The sequence below is a fragment of the Phalacrocorax carbo genome, chromosome 11 (genome assembly GCF_963921805.1).
Source record: "Phalacrocorax carbo chromosome 11, bPhaCar2.1, whole genome shotgun sequence".
NCBI classification, from domain to species: Eukaryota; Metazoa; Chordata; class Aves; order Suliformes; family Phalacrocoracidae; genus Phalacrocorax; species Phalacrocorax carbo.
The window spans coordinates 2,179,470-2,198,042 of record NC_087523.1 but is presented as its reverse complement, the minus strand read 5'-3'; the positions used below and the strand labels follow the sequence as shown (position 1 = coordinate 2,198,042).

Sequence of the window (18,573 nt, the reverse complement as noted above, 5' to 3'; positions counted from 1 at the left end):
TCCGTACCATTAACGGATAACTCTGGTTGGGTTCGTCATACCATGCTTACTTGAAAGGATAAAGGCAGCCTTTAATACTTGCTTGGATATAAGTACTTGAAAGATGGTACATGGTACGTTAGTATTGAACAGAATGACTGTTTCCATCAGAAGGTTTAATTTGCTTCATATATATGTACATCATGTATTTTTGTGCATTTCAAAATGTCAGGGGTGATAATTATTTAGAAGAATTATTCTGTTTTGGAATGTATTATGTAAACAGCTTTTTGGTGTATTGTAAACTGCCATTTTGCTTTTTAATGCTGATTTCTTAAAATATAAACTTGATAAAAACCTATATAAACAGTCATCCTTAGCTCTTCAAAACTGCGATAATTTACACTTAGGTTTTTATGTAAAGGCATGATTACGTCCCCAAACTCGTAGCAGGTTAACCGATTTACCAATAAATATTTAAAGCTCAGGCATAGAAGCAAATTATTTCAGCGTGTTAGCACACATCAGCTGAGCTCTGATAATGGTTATGCATTTTCCTGGCCTGTCACAAACGCTGGGTGAAGTCTGTTTGCTTAAATCTCATGTGTATGATCTCATACTTGCATTTTCCGTGAACTAAAAAAAATGCACGTGGTCTGTTACCATGAGACTGCTCAGATGTGGTAATTTAGGTAATTTATTGGTGTGTTTTAGCCCCTGGTTTAAGTAGAACCTGTTTTAACTAGACTAATTTGATCCGCTGTGCAGCTAAAGCATTACAGCCTGAACCTCTTCTTACGTTGCGCAAGGAAAACAGTCTTCAGTTTGTGTATCAGAATAATTCTTCCTTGCTTGAAGTTTGCATAATCTCTTATGATTTGGAGAAATCCTTTGCTTTCACTGTATTTTTGTGCTTGTTTTTGAAGTCATGTTTTGTAAGAGAGTTCTTAAAAAGCTTGTGTGTATCCGTACATTGAGAGGATACATCAAGCACGCTTCTGACTCACAGAAGCAGACTGAATCAGAGCCGGGGGACATCAGCCTTAGTGCCTTCAGAAACCTGAAAGCAAACTCCCGCTTGTGTGAATCTTATGAAGTCCTGATATTACTTCTGTTTTGTTGGATTAGACGACAACTGACTGCTCTGAGCAGTCTCATGGTAGGAAGCCTTTCCTGGAAATAGCGTTGTTACCGTTTTAACAATCTGGATGATTGCTCTCCCTTAGGTTTAAAATAGAAAAAAAATTATTGTTTAAGATTTGGAATGCAAGCGTTGGATGATAACTTTTGGATCAGAGTCTGTTTGTGTCGTACCAGCTGTACCGACTTTGTGCGCCTGTCTGCCATTCCGTAATGCTCTCTAGGTTAATTTAGGACAGGTACTACATGGCTCTGGCACCAACACGGCCTGAGTTTTGGTGCTTCCCTGGCATAATCCCAGGAGGTTTCGCTGGCTCAGCAGACTGACATCCACGTCTGTACGGCGCACAGCGTGGCATGTCGTGTGTCTGGAAACACATCGTGCAGGGCAACGTAGACCTGCCAAGCTCAGGGTACGCTTACATTCGCCACTTTGCTGGCTGGTCTTCTGCCTACTCTTGAAGATTGTAAGAAAAGCTTTTTAAAATACGTCAGATATTTATTCCTCGCTATGAACTAGCTGTTCCTCGCTGTAGGGAGGAGACTCAGAGGAGCAAGGTGCTATGGAATATGTGTTCCTACTGCGGTGGCTCGTCTGCACGTACAATAGCTACTTCTTTGGGTTGTTTCCATTCTTTGAAACAGAACTTTTCACCTGAAATTGAATAAATAAATGGGCAGAACTTGTTTCTTTTGTGGGGGGAAAAAATTACCATAAACCGGATTCAGTTTTCTGTTCCACTTCAAGACCAAATTGGTCCCACAGAGGAGAATTGTACTCGGTTATCCAGATACTTAACCTGAATTTCAGAATCTTGGAGCACGTGCACTCCCTGTAGAAACTTGCAGTTCCCATCCTGTAAATCTTGGCACAGTTTGAAATACTTTGCTTCATCCGTTCAGATCTGCAGTTACTTAAAGGTATAAGCTCCAGCTACCTGTTTGCTGACTGGTGACGGTTTCCTTGTGGCTGTTACTGCGTTATCACCAAGGTGTATTTTCAGGTACGTAGTAGGGCTTGTGCTCTTTAGAGTAGAGGCTTGACTTCCTACAGCTGTGTGTATTTTATTTGCAGAGAAATACCCTATTAGCTTTCCGGCTGTTCTTCACCACTGGTAACGCTGACTGCACCGTCAGACCTATGTAGGGTTTTCCTTTCTAACTTTTTGTAATTATGTTTTTCATTTCAGCAGTGCCCTTTGCTTCTTTTGACTCTGGTCAGAAGTTTTTTGGAATTACTTTTCAGTGAACCATGATGTGTGTTACTTCCGTAACTTCTAAGTGATTTAGGTAGATATTTGGGTGTAGAATTTCAGTGATATGTTTTTAATGTGTAAATAAACTGGTTTCCTTCAAGGCCTGAATAACCAGAGCAATGTTTTGAAATTCAGGAGACACGGTTTCACACTTAGAAAATAATATTTAAAGTAAACATGTTGTTACATTGCATTTATTAAAAGCTTTTTCATAGAAGCTTGAAAATTTCATGCTTTGTGTAGCTTTAGGATATTAAAATGAGCAACTTAGCTTATGCCAGAACACATCATCTTACTAGCCGGTGGAAAGAAGCAGTCAGGTTTGCATTTAATTAATTTTATTTTTTGAACAGCACCAATAGAACTGGTAAATAACTTAATCCCATAACCTTTTTTCCAAGTTTAAGTAATAATGAAACACAGTCCTTTGAGGTGTTTGGTCCTCTTGAACACTTCTAGAAGCAGGAATAGGACCTTTCAGGAACTACTAGTTTCATTTTATGGGACTGGTCACTTAGGAAGCAGCATAGAAGGGCTTAGCATATGACTCTGCTTTTCTGGCAATAAGAGTAAAGACATAAAGTAACTGGAACAATGAAGGAAAATATTTATCTAAAAGTAATGTCATGTTTGCATTATAGAAACTCTTAATGCAAACTTTACAGGCTTCATAAATGAATTGTTGAGGGGACAGTCCTAACGTGAGCAGTGAGCATATTGTTAAATAGCACCTCAAATCAGGTCAAATCTATTGTACTCTGGGCGTTGGCAGATAACTTTCTCCCCAGCTCGCAGTTCTTAACAGTGGAGTTTTCCCCTGCGAAGATCAGCAAGTTCTGCGGTCACTGGGAAGACGCGCAGAACCCTCTGGGGTGAGCACCGCCCTCCAGGCTGTGCGCTTGCCTTTTGCTTTTGTGTCCCCATGGAGTGGAGCTCTCAAATCTTGAGGGATGTAGCTTCAGGCTAGAAAATAATTCTTACATGCTATGGGCCGTTGCTGGTGTCGTTTCTATTTGAGGGTGGAGGGGTTTTTTATCGCTTTCCTGGCAGAGTCGCATCAGGAACCTGATCCAGACCGGTGAGGAAGGACGAAAATTGATACCCTGGCTTACGTCAGAGTTCCCATGTGTCTAATATGTTGTATCTCCTCTTCCTCTGCGATTTTAGGGGGTTTTGGTGTCTGCGATATGAGGGCTTTCCATCTCAATCTTTCTCTTCCTGCAGGGAGAATTTCTAGGGGCAATCAGGTCTCACAGTGCACTGAGAGATAAGCATTAATACTTAATTTAATTGTCTTTAGAAAAAAATGTACTCTGATTTGCTAGTTGCTTTTTTTCTTCCCTCCCCAGCTCTCCTACAGAGAGCATTTACACCTTGACTTCCCCTCTGTAGGTCGTTCTTGTCGGTGGCTGCAGGAGCTAGCCAACTTTCTGCAGCTTTTAGGAAGTTACCAGAGGTCCTTCTGGCGACTGGCCTGATGTGTTTGATCCCCGGATGGTCTTTGTGAGGGCAGATCTTTCCGCATTGTGATAAAAGGCTTGTGGTCACTTTGCTGTTTTACCGTGGAAAGTATTAGCACCGCTTTAGAATAGTCATTTAAGTAACAGCTAAACCTTTTGGAAAGCACAGAGAAATGTTTTGGAAATGTCAGGTTTTTATACGTCAAAAAGAGAAAAAGATTTTAAGAGAGTTTCTAGAAAAAGACACTTGGCGTGGAGCGTGGAAGCCTTGTGCTATGTGTCTGTGGAGTTGGGGTGGGCATTTTGTTGAGGTTTTCTTGTTTTACTTGGGTCACAGACCTCACCTAGGTCAAAATGGCGAGGTCCTAGCAATACTTAGATGAAAATTACATTGGGCTTTTCACAGCTGTGTTAAAAACGTGTGACTGAGCACATTTGTTGGGCAAGTCATGAAGAACATTTTCAGTATCAACGTTGTGGCACCCTTCTGGCTAGAAGCCAAGCTTCGTACAAGATGGCGCAGACAAATTCACTTGGGTGTCATTAGAAATTACTTCCAACATTTTAATCAAAACGTATATTTAGTTTTGAACAGATGACTGTTATGGAGTGATGGTGGTCTCTTCAGAGCTGAAGTTGTAACTGAGCTTCTGTTAAGTCTCTCATTCCCTTAATCTTGCTAAAAGTAAACCAATCCACCTGGAACGTCTCATGTGTGGTCCTGCGGCAGAGGAGAACTATTTTAGGACCAGGATGATATCTGAAACACCTTATTAATACTGTTTATTTGAAAAACTTGGGTGGGAGAGAGTAGCTTGTATCTTTTTTCTTTTTCCAAAATGTTTCCTACTTCAAAATTGCATGGGGCATAAGTTTCAAATCTGGAGGGATGAGGTGTTTTTAGAATTCATAAATAAGGTTTGATCTTTTCGACGAGGCCATTCCTTACCCTGAGGAGGGGGATGACTTTGCTTGGGTCTACTGTTGTTCTTTTTAACAGCCTTTGGAGATTGCTGATGCAAAATTTAACTGAGAGGTCAGAGTGTGTTTAAATACTCAGAAGTCTCAGTTTGCAAGAGATCTTCTGCAGTTTAAGGCACGGCAGTGTCTCAATGATTTCTTTATCAAAGTACATGAGGTTCATATGTATGCGTCCACGGATCCAGTTCTAGGTGTTGCTGTTTTTCAAAGGTAAAAGATACAAAAGTATGTTGTGTAATGGGACTGGGGTTTTTCTTCCCCGCTTCGAGAAAATAGAGATATACAATATATACTCACTACACTTTCATATAAAAAATACTAATTAGTAATTCTATTAATATTAAAGGGTATGATTAAAGCTTTAGGTTTTTATACAATACCACTCTTAATAAATAGCAATATTGTAGTAGTTTACTTCCTGCAATAAATGTAAACTTATGATCAGGCTAGAAGGTTGCATAAGGCACTGAACCTAGAAATCAGGAAGTCTGAGCTAAATTTCTAGCTCTCCATCGGACTTCCTCTTTGGCCCTGGACACATTGTTCTTTCTAACTCAGGCGTACTGTATTTAAAAAAAACAACTCTCCGTTTAAGTAATAAGCTCCTTGGAATAGGAACTTTCTCATATTAAATCCAGCACTTACTGTAATGAAAATACAGTCTTTGTAATCACTTGTGTGTGGAATTAAACTTTTTTTTTACTGTTTATGAAATCTGCTCAGCTTCTGCTCTGGCCAGTGGAGTGAAGCTGATCCATTGCTGTCTACAGTGTTCCCCCCATCTAGTTGCTATGTGATATCTTTCTGGAGAGAGATTTTTAATATACTAGGAAAACATTTTAATATGAGATAACAGGATTTGTAAAACTTGCTAAATACATAATACTGCTACACATGCACAATAAATAATCTAGTATTATGATTAAAGGATATAGTTCCAATGAAAAAGTTGTTTTTTCACTATATGAAATTTTTCTTATTTTATATAGTACTATAAAACACATTTAATGAATACACAAACTTTTCTTTGTTTTTACATGCCCTGCACATAATTGCTTGCAAATTTATTGTTACTGCCTAAAAAGAAGCCATGTCTGTGAAATTGTTGATGCGGTGTTGGTGTTTACTGGTGACTCTTCCAAAGCTCTTTATGAAACAGTAGCGGTGCATTTCTACAGGAAAATTATTCCGGTCATAACTTTTTCTTAGAGATATGGCTGTCAGAATGGGGAAGTTGTTTCTGTTGTGTTGTTCAAGTGGAAGTGCCTGACGTGGACGTGGCGCCTTGTTCCGAGCTGCGCGTCGGCAGGTGGCTGGAGGAGGCTTTGTAATCCGGTACGTGTGGCTCCTAGCGGGTTTAGTAAACGTTTGTTAGTAACTACCCCCACCTACTAGAACTGCATATTAATTTCAATCCAAGATGAAATAATTTTAGACTATTTTAGGTGTTAGTTTCAGAATGTCTCATTAGAATATGTAATGTTTCCCAGGTTAGGGTACGACGATATAGTATCATATAGGCTTCCGTCAGCCTCCGTTGCTTTGCTGGTCCCGTATAGGGAGCGGAATGGCTGGTTTGGGTGTAAAGAGGAGCCCAGCTTGCTCGGCTGAGGCGCTGACTTCAGACGCGAGTAGGCACGAATCAATGAACAGAGTTCAGTGCGAATCCTCGGGGCTGGACGGGGTCCAGGATGACTGAAGCACGGGCTGAGAAGAATTTGGGCTGGAGAAAAGGGAAGGCCAATGTTTCAGTCTTCCAGAGTCTCGGCATTTTTACTATGTCAGGAAGTGAGGTCAGGCCTAGCCGCTGTATACCGTAATTGTTTTCTGGAAGGCTAGTCATTAAGATTTTCTGTTTTTCTTAGAAGCCTTTGTAGTGTGAGACTGACAGTGGAAAATAGTGCCTTTTTTTTAAAATATGATTAACATGATTAACCATGTTACAGTAGCACAGTGTTGAACTACTCCGGAACACTTCTCAGGGTACGTTTTTAAAACATGAACAGGTTTTATTTGGTTTAAAAGAAATTTACTTTTTTTACATAGGGAGATGACAAAACAGTTCAGGTTTTTTAGATGCTTGCATCTTGAACAAATAATCCTTGAAAGCAGTAGCTCAGGCGATTTCCAGTATAGATTTCTGTTAACTTAGAAATGTGATTTTGACTATTACCTCTTTCAGCTTTGCTAAAACACTGCTTCTGAAGTTTCTGAGATGGTTAGTCCCAATTCTCTTTTTTTAATGGCTGGCATGCTGTACAGGCTGAATTCATCCTTCAGCTCAGACAAAGTTTGGGAATGACCTTTAGCTGATGTCTAATAGAAACCACTGTAAAGAAATGAATCAGGCCAGAAGTACCCTTGCAAAGTGTAACCTTTCTGAAAATTAATCTGTTTAATTCCATACTGACTCAAATACCTCCAGAGCATGGTGACAAAGCCTTAGAAGATACCTCTGCACATTCTGCTGTTGATTCATATATAATGATTCACTAATTCTCAGCGTGTTCCTTCGCAACTCTGAAAACTCCAAAATTTGTCTAGTCTTTAATGCTTGCAGACAGATTCTTCTTGTTTATTTTTAGTCTAGAATTTAAAATTGTGTGTATTAGCTCATCTTTAATGTCAATGCAGCCTGTGAATTCTTAGTACAAACACTTTATTTTCTTCTTTTTTTTGCCCTGACCGCTTGGATAGTTAGTACTGATGATAACACACCTAGCTGCCAAGAACAGACCCTGGCAAATAGCAGCCTGAGCCTCTGTCGCCAAGCATGTGATGAACAAACTAGCTTGAGGGGACCCGAGAGCTTTTTGATGCAGTTCTACCCTTTTTTGACCATGTACAACTCACCAGCTGGGTTTGCCTGTCCCAGGTAACTTTTTTGGGGGGGTCAAACCGAGGGTTTAGAGAATGCCCAGCGTCCATGACAGCGTTTGAGGGAAGCTGTGAGACTTGGTGGGACTTTGGCCATGGGAGTTGTGTATGGAGGTGGGTTCAGGATCCTTGGATCTCCTCCCTGCCCATGCAGTGCTTGCCCTCTGCCTTTGCTTTGGAAGCAGCTCTCATCCTCCCTTGCATTGCTTACCCTGCCATCAGTGGCAAGAGTGGTGTGGCTGAGCTGGGGCACAGCAGGGTTGCATTCCTTGCTCCTAGACTAGCAGCAGGAGGGTGTGGGTAATGGCTTTTCAAGATAGATCTCGATTTCTTTGCTTTGTTTTTCAGGAAATTGTGCTGAGTATGTAATAACTTTTCAAGAATTCTCTTTTTATTTACCCAAATACCATCTACATCCTTGAATGAAATGGAGGCTTTGGGGGGTGAACCCATTAATACCATGTTCAGTAGGAGTGCTTTATTTCCCTTGAAAAGTTTTACCTATTAAACTGGTTGAGTCCCATGCTCACTTAACAGCAGAGGTGCTAACTTTGAGAGCAGCACTGTCTCTTGCTGCTCTCTTAATCAGTATTTTCAAGGAATGAAGCTTTGTTCTAAAAAAAAAACCAAACCCTTGTTTTTTAAAAATCTAGCAGTATGCAGTGGGATGTTCCTCTTCATCGTTAGCGTTCCGCCACTTGCAGCCGTGTGAGCCCAGCTGTACGGTAAAACGTTAGTGTTCTGAGCCAGGTGAAACTGCCCAAGAGTTATTGAAATGGTTTCATTTATGTGAGTACTTCTATTTTCTGTGGCCATATGGACATTCCTACGGAGACATGAGATTGTATCGGCTATTTTTGGAGATTGTTAACTGTATAAAAGCATTTGTTTCCTAATAGTCCAAGTATTAAGTTCTTCCTCTGAAAAATGTGAAGTTACAGCATGTAGAATGTGTGTGTAGGTGTAAATGTAAATATTACCTGTGTCATTAGGCAAGAGATTAAGGATTCTAAAAACCACGTGGATGTTGGTGCGCTGCTCTACAAATTGTACTGACTACACTGTGCTGCTTGCCTAATGCAGGCAAAGCCTCAGAGAATTATACTCAGCCAATGTAGGAGTCTAGGACAGAAACTTTGAACGTTTATTTAAAATTGCAGGTGGTATTGGGGCTTGTTTCGGAACACGTTTTTCTACAGCTGGTTATTTGAACATTTGAATACAGATGTGGTAAAGGGTTTTCCCCTTTAAGTGCTAATTTCTGTTTGAGGTTCTTAGATGAAAGAAATTGAGACATTATACATATATAAAATAAAGTGTTTTCAATTTGCCTGTGTATGCTGAATTCCTATTATGCTCTTAAGACTTAGATCTAGCCTCTAAACCTCTATAAGTGGGAGAGGTGTAGTGGAAGAAACTTCTGCCTAAATTTTAATGTAGCAACTGGCAGTGTTACCACATGGGTGTATTTTAAAGTGAAATAGTTATATACAGTCAGATGAGTTTGTTTCCTTCTTTTTTTACTTCAAAAATCTGACAAATAAGTTGGAAGATTATTTTATTCAGGAACTAAATATCATGTTAAGGTAGTTAAGTATATTTAGGACAAACCTGGTACAAATTGAAACTTTGGAGGTCGTGTCTAGCCCTTGCACCTGTGCAGTCATATTTGGCCTCTTAAAATCGTTGCTGGAGCAGGCCTGGAAAACAACAGCTATGCAGGACGAGCTGGTTTCTTTGGCAGTCTTGGGTATTTTGTTATGCTGCATTTTGTGCCTGTGTGATTGTATCGGTTATTTTGACATACTTTTGCAAACAAGAAAGAATGTGTTTTTTATCAGTGGATGCTACCAGCCTCTTTACCTTGTAAGGGTAATTCAGGAGAAGTCCTTGTAAACTCAGCTTTTATTACAGACCCTTTCCAAATGAAATGAGTTAATGCCAGAAGAAAGTGTGCGTGTGTTTGTGTTTTGGTTTTTTTATGCCCCCAAACACTGCCACTTCCAAACTGGTTATAGAGAACTGAACAAGGGTTTGGCGGTTGCATATAGACTGACTTGCTTCATGCACAGATGTGGGGGTGTGGGTGTTTTTTGTCTTGCTTTTGCTTTTTATTCTTAATGAATTTGGACTATCCTAACGGCATTTGGTCTTCTGTCTGGGTTTACAGGAGGTAATGGAAACGGAGAAGGTGGTGTCAGCATTTCCTGTATCCTGTTATCTTGTGCTTTTTACGAATGCTAAATTAACTACGCACTGAAAATTCACTAACATTTGGATTGTATTTTGACTTATTCTAATTACAGATTATTCATTAGAAGCCAAAAATTATGCAGCACTTTTCCATATGCAGTTCTCCATGGTACTCAGTTAAAGACTTTGTACAAAGTGCTCTACTCTCTTGTGTTGCCTTAAGCTTTGTTTTCACTGTGTCAGACTTCTGTGTCAATGACATGTTGCTACACTGGAGAAATTGTATGGTTTGGGGTGGGGGGGGTTGATCATCTCAGAGGCTGAAACACGCATGTAGTATGTGAATTATCTGGCCTAAAACTTAGGTTCTGGAGTACGAGGAATTCAGAAATTGTAACTACAAATTCAGGGATGAAGTGCTGCATAGGTGTAAACTATGCGACTGTGTTATTTCATCATTTACATACCGATTTCATCACTTAGGCATGTCAGGTTGAATATGCATGATACATATTTAAAGAGAGTATTTTTGGAAAAAGGATACGCATCGCCTGAAGGCAGTACTTAAAAATGAAAGGTAGGGGAACGTACTAGCCTACTTGGGTGTACTCCATGGTGAAGAACTTGGGTATGTGGCATATGAGCCCCCATGCTTTTAAGACTGTGAGTTTGCAAAAGTTTTTAAATGTGCGATGAAGCTAGAAGTGGATGTTTTGTAGTAACCTTTGGCTCCAGTTAAAGTCAGTTTCTTTGAAAATCTTTGGGGGAACGTTGTGGAGTGTTGAAGTCTGATGATATTTTTCCTATTAAGTTCTCAAATGGTCTTGAATTGCTGTCATTAAAGGTTTCAATTAATATCATTGTGCAAGTGTTTGGCTGATTTGTGAAGAAGAAGAAGAAAAAAAGAAAAGCGATGTCCTGAAGATACCACTGTATTTTTCTTCTGAAACATTGGTACCAAATTTGGCAAACAAAGAGAGAATTATTTGGGGGAGAGGAGAGACATATCTAATACTGGCATTTTCTGTCTTAGCAGGTGGTTAACGTGAGCAGTTGTCAATGAATAGTTTTCAGACATGATGGCCGACCAGCCGCCTCCACTAGAAGCAACGCCTATATTGAACGAAGTGCCACTTCTACCTCATATGGTTAATGGGGACAGCATACAACAGGCAAGTAATCTGCTGTGCTTCGCTTTCAAACACGTCATGTCATACTGTGGTAGCGGGGAGGTCGACATTCAAGCATGCTGTAGAAAATGGAGCAGGTAGAAAAGCTGTTTGCTGTACAACTTGTATGATGGCTGAAAGAAGAGAAGGCTTGGAATAAAGCATCTGTGATATCGATACTGCGATAACTGCAAAGTTAGAAGAGCACGTGGCTCTCGGCACTGATATTGTCAGTAAAATAGAAGTGCAAATATAATGTCAGAAAATCATTCAACATTACTATAGTGGAAATATGAAAAGATTGCAGATTAAAAGGAATGTTTGTTATACGCATGTGAGTGCTTTAAAATTAAACTACAAAATCAAAGAATAAAAGGGAAAATGTAATATACGGATTTAATAAAGCACTAAGGTTTTGAAAGATCTTAAAGCGTATGTAACATAATCAAGATTAGCAAATGGCTGCAATGCTCTAAACCAATAGGTCTATTGCGGGGAAGTGTAGAGAGGAAAGACCTTGCCCTCCTGAGATTAAGTATCTTCATTAATAATTACAGTGCACTGGTGAAACCTGAGTATATTTAGTTGAAATGTTAGCATTTTATTGGACATAACCCTTCAGAAGTACCTAGTATGATTAGAAATACAGACAAAAGTGAAAGCGAAATGGTTTGACTGAAGCACAAGCTTGTGTGAGCTGTCAGTAAACTTGAAGTGAATTTACTGTTTGGCGGTAGAAGGTGAGTGCCTTGTACGACAAACACTGGGATATCTTCCCATCTTTTGGAGATAGATTGTCAGTGCACTCAGAAATATTACAGACATCCTGACACTTCAACACTGGGTATCAATTTAAGCAGCATCTACCCCCAGCCCTAGAGCAGCTTCAAATGTGACTGGTCCTGGTAGGAGAGAAAAGGGTTGTTGTTCGGTTTGTTTTAAATAGCTAAATAGCTGTTGGCTGGCTGCGATGGGACAGTGTGCTACATAATTCACCGAGGCTCCCTTTCCCACCAACGGTTGAGCCAGATGATCTCAAGGTCCCTTCCAGCCGGGGCTGTTGTAGGATTCTGTGATAACAAAACATAAATTTGAAGGCTTTATGTGCCTGGAGTTAATTAATCATTTTATTGAGGCAAGGGACAAACTGCCCGTTGCTTTAATCTGATCGGGATATAACTTCGTGTCTGACAGTAATTGAAATAGGAACTAAGGGGTTAATCCAGAAGGAAAAGTTGCGTAAAAGTTTCCAGAGGATAACTGCCATGTGAGTGATTCTGAAGGGTAACAGCAAAGACCTTGGCATATTTGCATGTGCAGTGGATAAACAGGGTAAAGCAAAATAATAACGAATTCTTGAGGGTCTGACAGAACATAAATGAGGAAAAGTTTTAAATGAGATATCCTTTACTGTGTAATTGTTACAGATGAGGAAGGATCATAGTATACTTGCTTGTAAAAATAGCCTTTATTTAAAAAAAAGTCTACTCTGCTTTTTTCCTTCAGACTTTGGAGAGAAAAGTACAGTGACTGTGTTTTGAAATAAGTAAAGCTGTAGTCTTTAAGCTAGTTCTGAAGTTCTAGCATTAGCAACATGAAATTTTAGATGCTGACCAGTGGTGAGGTTGTTCAGGAGCTCGTGTTTCATGTTACGCAGGGGAAGAGATCAAGTAGATCTAATTGGAGACCGGCTCCATAGCTCTGTTTATATATAGCATGTCTTGGTATAGATCAGTGTGTAGAGTACCAGCATTTATTGAATGATTCAAAGGATGGTGACAGTCACTGAAATTTTCAGAGCCTAGTGGAGACAATTTGCAATCAGGCGAGGTTTAAAAAAAAGAGAGTTTCATCTTAGTTGCATGGAAACCGGTATTTGGAGAGTAGATTTTGTAGACTGATAGACTCCAAGATTTATAGTTGAATTATACTGGAAATAATTAATAAGTCTGTCTAGTGAAAATCTTCATGGGACCGGCAACGTGATTTCATATTGATGTGCCAAGGTTTCCCCTTCTAGCATGTCTGTATATAAACAGCCACGTCCTGTTGCCATCCCTTGGGTGTTGAACAGAGACACTCACTGCTCTTGTTTGTGGCACCTCTCTCTGGAGAGGAGAGGCTTCTGAGCCAGCCTCGTATTGGAAAGCTTGCTTTTAAGTAGGATACTAACTTAGAAGCTTTATTAATGCAGATGATTTTTCAATTTCTTTGGTGCCATAGAGGATAGACTAATTATAGAGTCTGGTACTGTGTCTTTTGTTTCAGAAATAAAACGTGTGCTGTTTTGCCAATCACTTCAAACAGGCAGATGCAGCACCCAGTTTATCAGTTTCAATTCACATAAAGTGTAAGTTGGAAGTTTTTCTGGAAGTGTTTCTTGTTCTGAAAAAACTTCAGCCATGGAAGGCGTGTGAATAGAGGATAAAAGCAAAAAGCTGACCAGTGCTTTGAAACAGCTTTTGAACTATGTTGATGCCACTAGTTCCGAAATGGTCGCGTGGGACACACAAAGGTGTTGGCATATCTGACTCCCAGCACTAGTCTATCGTCTAATGTGGCTTAGATTGACTCATCAGAAACATTCAAGCTTCCTGGAAATTTTCCTTGGTGGGAAGTAGATAGAACTGCGTTTGCTTCATTAATTATACTGAGTCATTCCTCTAAGACATGGCCCCTTGCATTCCTGAAATTCCAGCCTCTGAACTGCTCTACAGCCCTGTGATTACACCACACAGTCAGCTTCCTGAACTGTTTGTGAGAACTTCAGTTAATTGCAACGTGTTCCGAAGATCTGATACGTTCTGAGGCTCTGAATTTCTAAAAGGATCCTTTTCCTGCCTCGGAATTTTCTTGCCCTTGAAGATGAGACTTGCTGTGAGGTTTTATACCTGCCGATGGAGTCGTGTCTCCTGCTAGTGTCCATCCCCAGCAGCTGCTGTTCGCAGCAGACCTCATCTTTCCTGGTTCTTTGTGCTCTGGCACAGCGCTGGCCCATTGCTGTCTGTTTCCTTTAAACGATTAACATCACTTCTCTCTCTACTCCTAGAAATTCAGTAGAGTTGGAGTCATGAATTTACTTATGTACTGAAATGATGGGTCTGCTTAAGTATCAGCATTTTAATTATGCCATTTTAGAAAGTATTATCTGCCCTTCTTGTGGAACCATAAAAAAAAATTACTGACTGGCTGGATGGCCTTTTTAGGGATTTTTGGTGTTTTACTTACGTCCAGAAGCAAGTCATCTACCTTGAGTAAAATTGCCTCCTGCACTGTGAGCTCACAGGCGAAGGGTCTGTGTTCACATACGCTTCTACAGCCCCTGCTAAAAAATAAAAGCCAAGATTAATACAGCAGCGTGTGGAAGCTGCAAAAGTGTTAAAGGGCGTTTAACAGTCTGCTCCTTTGAGTTTTGTTTTATACACAGCAGTTTAAAAGTAAGAGATCTGTGCAAACATCAATCTCTTTCTGTGCCACAGTTGCACGCTCAAGAGCAGAGGGAGAGGGAAGCAGGAGACCTAAGCTGTAACGTCAGTAAACATGGGTGCGTTTGCACTTAACCTTCTTAAACGTTGGCTGGAGAAACGTGCATTGGTTAATGCCAGCATAAGCTACGTGGCGAACTCTTGGAAAGAGTGAGTGGAATTGGTCAAAACACAAAGGTTGAATGAGGGACCACAAGATCTTTTTTAAGTCTCAATCTTTTCTGTGATCTTTGTGTTAATGACCAATATAATAGAATTGAGGTGTACCTAGTAAATCTGCAGCTGATATGAAATGGGAGGAATTGCAAGCATCTTGGGAGCCTGAAGTTATTTTAATTACTCGAAAGGTAATATAGAAAATTACAAGCACAAAGGACTGTGTTTAGGGAGTCAGCTTATCATAAGGCTTGACTGGGGTTTACAGTGGTCCTTCAGAAGCAGGTCTGCCAAGGGATGGATAAAGACTGCAAGCGGAAGTCATCAGCTTGTCCAAAAAAAGGCAGAAAAAAATCCCTAAAGGATGTATATACAGGGTATGGCATCTAAATCACAGAAAACAGTCTTTTCTTTTATTGGTGGTTTATTCTTTATTTCATTGGTGGCTAAGACATGAAGAAAGGGTTCGAGTGGAAGTAGGGGGTGTTGAAGGTAGATGATAAAATCTGTAGTGATGAGGGAAGTGAAACTGTGGCGCAGATGCCTGGGGAGTTGATGCCTGGGAGGTGATCTCTTCAGGCCTCATCTACCTGATACAGGTGTCCTTTCATGAATAGTACAAGAATATTTTGATAAAAACTGAAAGAAAATCATACTTTTTGAGTTTCATAGCTAGTTTTACAAATGTATTATTTCCAGTTCTGCATTGGCCTGCCTTTACGCGCTAGCCCCATTCAGGGTGGAATTTTGACTGTAAACATGCAGTTCTGCCATGGCCAAAGCCCTCATTTTACTGGAGAATTAGACCTGTGCCGGTGTAATATAGTAGAATCTCAGTGCAGAATTCCTGTGGTGATGCTCTCCTCTTACAATAAAACTGAAGCACGTGCTGTGAACGGGGTAGAATGAGGCGTGATCGTTTGTGCTACCCAACACAAGGGTAACGATGCTGTAGACAGCCTGAAGAATAATTCCGGCAGATGTCCACGTTGATTTGCATGAAAGTGAACGTGATCGTGTCCAAGCTGACCTGCAGACTCTCACTGTTAGTTGTATTTTTCCAGCTACAGGATTACACAAATGGTGAGGAAAATACACGTCATCTTTCAGGAGCTGGAGAGCAGAGGTCATAGGCATGACCTGCTTTACCACCTCCTCTGCCCTCCTTCCACCCCAAAGGACTGCATGCTTCATTAAGTAAGCATCAGAGAATATATCATCAAATACATATGAGCATGCTTTCAATGAAAAAACGTGGCTGAGTTTTGGGCGAAGCATCTCTTTTTTTTAATTTGTTTTTCCTTTTATTTTCTTTTTTTATGTGTGTGTGTAGTCCTGATTTTGCCAGTTTAGCCCTGAAACTGAAATAATCTCATAGGCAAAGCTTAGAAAGCAAGTTGAATCTCAGGTAGTTTATTGTTTCAGTAAAACAAGAAAAAGCAGAGCGAAAATAAAAGCTTAGTTAATTATTTTAAAGATATCAAAGGAAGCACCTCTGGTAGTAATCAGAGAAAACTACTGATGATGCAAAACTAATGATTTTATGCCAAAGTGTGAAGAAATTTCATTCTACCCATCAGTGTTTCTCATCTTGCTCTTGCACTAAGGTTGCTGAAGTTATATCGTTTTAATCTAACTTGTGGGTATAAGGAAGAGATGGAGTTCCCCCCACCCCGGGTAATTTCTAAAATTAAAAAAAATACCTAACCGCCCCTTTTGTGTTTTGTTTTCTACAGGTTATTCTTGTACAGGTAAACCCAGGTGAAACATTTACAATTAGAACTGAAGATGGACACTATCAATGTATTCAAGGTAAAGGGAAAACTGAAGTACTGAATCCAACGATTTTGATTCTGCAAATGTCACAGAGTTGCTACCAGCGCTTGTTTCTGTAATGTCGCATGTGTTTTTATATATCCTCTAATGTAATAAATCTGATTTGTCAGTTTGTAGCTAAAGCACAGATGTGGCAGTGCTGGGAGATGGCCAAGATTCGCTGCATCTCTGCAGACTTTGCTGCTGATTTAGAAAAGGCCGGCATCTCAACCGTTCTTGTAACGCTCCTTGAATAACTCCTGAGATTCGTAGCATATGAATTTACATGGGATTTAGTCCACACTAATCTAAATAACTCTAATAGACACCATGAGAGCTCGCTTTACTGCAAGGTAGTGGCGTTAGCAGTCTGCTGATCTTGAGGGAAGCATTGCTACCCTCTGTGTCTGGCTACAAACTGCTTTTTAGCTTCTGGGTAAGTGACTGAACTGCAAGTCTGAGTCAGGTCAAAATATTTCCTGTAAGTCAAGTTGAATTTATCAGCACTTCCATTTTTTGAATATTTTTCACCATTTCAAATGATATTATATAAAATGTGTCCATTCTGCTTTCATCAAATCCCAGACAGGAACACTTTCTTTCAGCTTGATGTGAAAAATAATATATTGTTGTTTAAAAAAAAGAAAAGAAAACAGTCGGTAGGCCAGCTGTCAGCTTTACTGTAGTGCCAATGTTGTTGCTAGAGACTTTTAACTGTCACAAAACAAGAACTAAAATTTATCTGCGCTTATTTCTGTACAGTTAAAGGAATACTGTTGGCTGTGGAAGCGTGGTGGTTGGAATAAACCTATCTGTGCTTTTTGTAGAGTAAATGTACAGCCATACTTGCATTCAGCAATATTATCTAAAATTATGGGTGCTTCCTGAAAGCTATTAAATCATACTTAATGCGTATTTTGAATGTGAAAATGAGTTATCCATTGGTGATGTAAATTGCATTATTTTTCTTGATGGAAACTTGGTACAGTCACTTTATTTTTTAAACTTGCAGTCGTAATTATTTCAGTTTCTCTCCTAACTGACTTTTTAATTGGGTAGTTTAAGCCTTGCTTCTAAATCTACTTGTCTAAAAGTAGTTCCATAAATACAGAGTTGGGTGCGGTTGCTGGCTTTTCAGGCGCCAAAGTGAGCCACCACCTTTGGAAAAATAGGTGTCTCGAGTTTGTAAAAGCCTCGCTTGTTTAAAAAGTGGCACCTTGTTACTTCTCAGGTCCAGCACATGTTCCTATGATGTCACCGAATGGTTCGATGCCGCCTATATATGTGCCTCCCGGTTATGTATCTCAGGTAAACTTTTAATGTATTCTTATATCTCAGTATGTTTGTGGGTGTGGCTTTTTAACAAGGCTATCAGGTTTTTTATCTGGAACAGCTGTTAAAAGCATTTCTCATTTTTTCCGTTGAACTTACCAACTATTTAACTTTATTGTAGGCTCTCTCACCTTCTGTTCACTTAGGAAAATTTGATCTATTTTTCAGGATTTTTTTCATACTACTGCTAGGCAGTAAAAGATCACTTGTAGTAAGATAGCTGATGGCTCTGAATCGGCTGTCTGCGGAGCTCCATTAATAGGATCAACACCTTGATTTTCCTTCAGCCCTATTTTCAGGGTGAAAGTAGGTTCCTGGGTTGTACAAACAGAGTTGACCGCAGCCTGCTAAGCATCAGGACTGATGAGTACGGACGGTGCTTAGCTCTGGTGGGAACATAGCTGGGGCAGCGCCAGAACGAACGCGTCCCGTGCATACTGTGGGTACGAGACTCGTGTTTCTTACGTGAGGTTATGTGGGTCATATACCAGTATCGTTCCCTCTCTCATCCATTAGGTCTCTCTTGTTTTTTCCTGGGCTGCATAGATATTTCTTTTTAATATCTTCTCTTAATTCAGGTTTTTCTATTCTAATACAACTCTATTTATCAAAGTTTTCAATGCGCCTTTCTTTACCAGCTCTGATCTCCTTAACATTCAGCAAAACACTCTGCTGTTTTAGCAGAAGTGTGAAGAGGAGTGTTAATGCTGGTGACATGTGCCTCTGAAAT

At 40.0% G+C, this 18,573-nt stretch overlaps 1 protein-coding gene across 5 annotated transcripts in view; it reads left to right on the top strand.

Moving 5' to 3' along the window:
- LOC104039347 (fibronectin type-III domain-containing protein 3a) overlaps positions 1-18,573 on the top strand; it is a 49,410-nt gene that overhangs the window by 7,019 nt on the left and 23,818 nt on the right. For 4 of the 5 annotated variants that reach the window (XM_064462826.1, XM_064462829.1, XM_064462830.1 and 1 more), the window contains 3 exons: positions 10,923-11,058; positions 16,433-16,508; positions 17,743-17,819. In XM_064462826.1, coding sequence (XP_064318896.1) covers positions 10,963-11,058; positions 16,433-16,508; positions 17,743-17,819 — 249 coding nt within the window. In that variant the 5' untranslated portion in view covers positions 10,923-10,962. Of the gene's footprint in view, positions 1-10,919; positions 11,059-16,432; positions 16,509-17,742; positions 17,820-18,573 lie in introns of all 5 variants that reach the window. The other variant, XM_064462827.1, reaches the window with a different exon arrangement.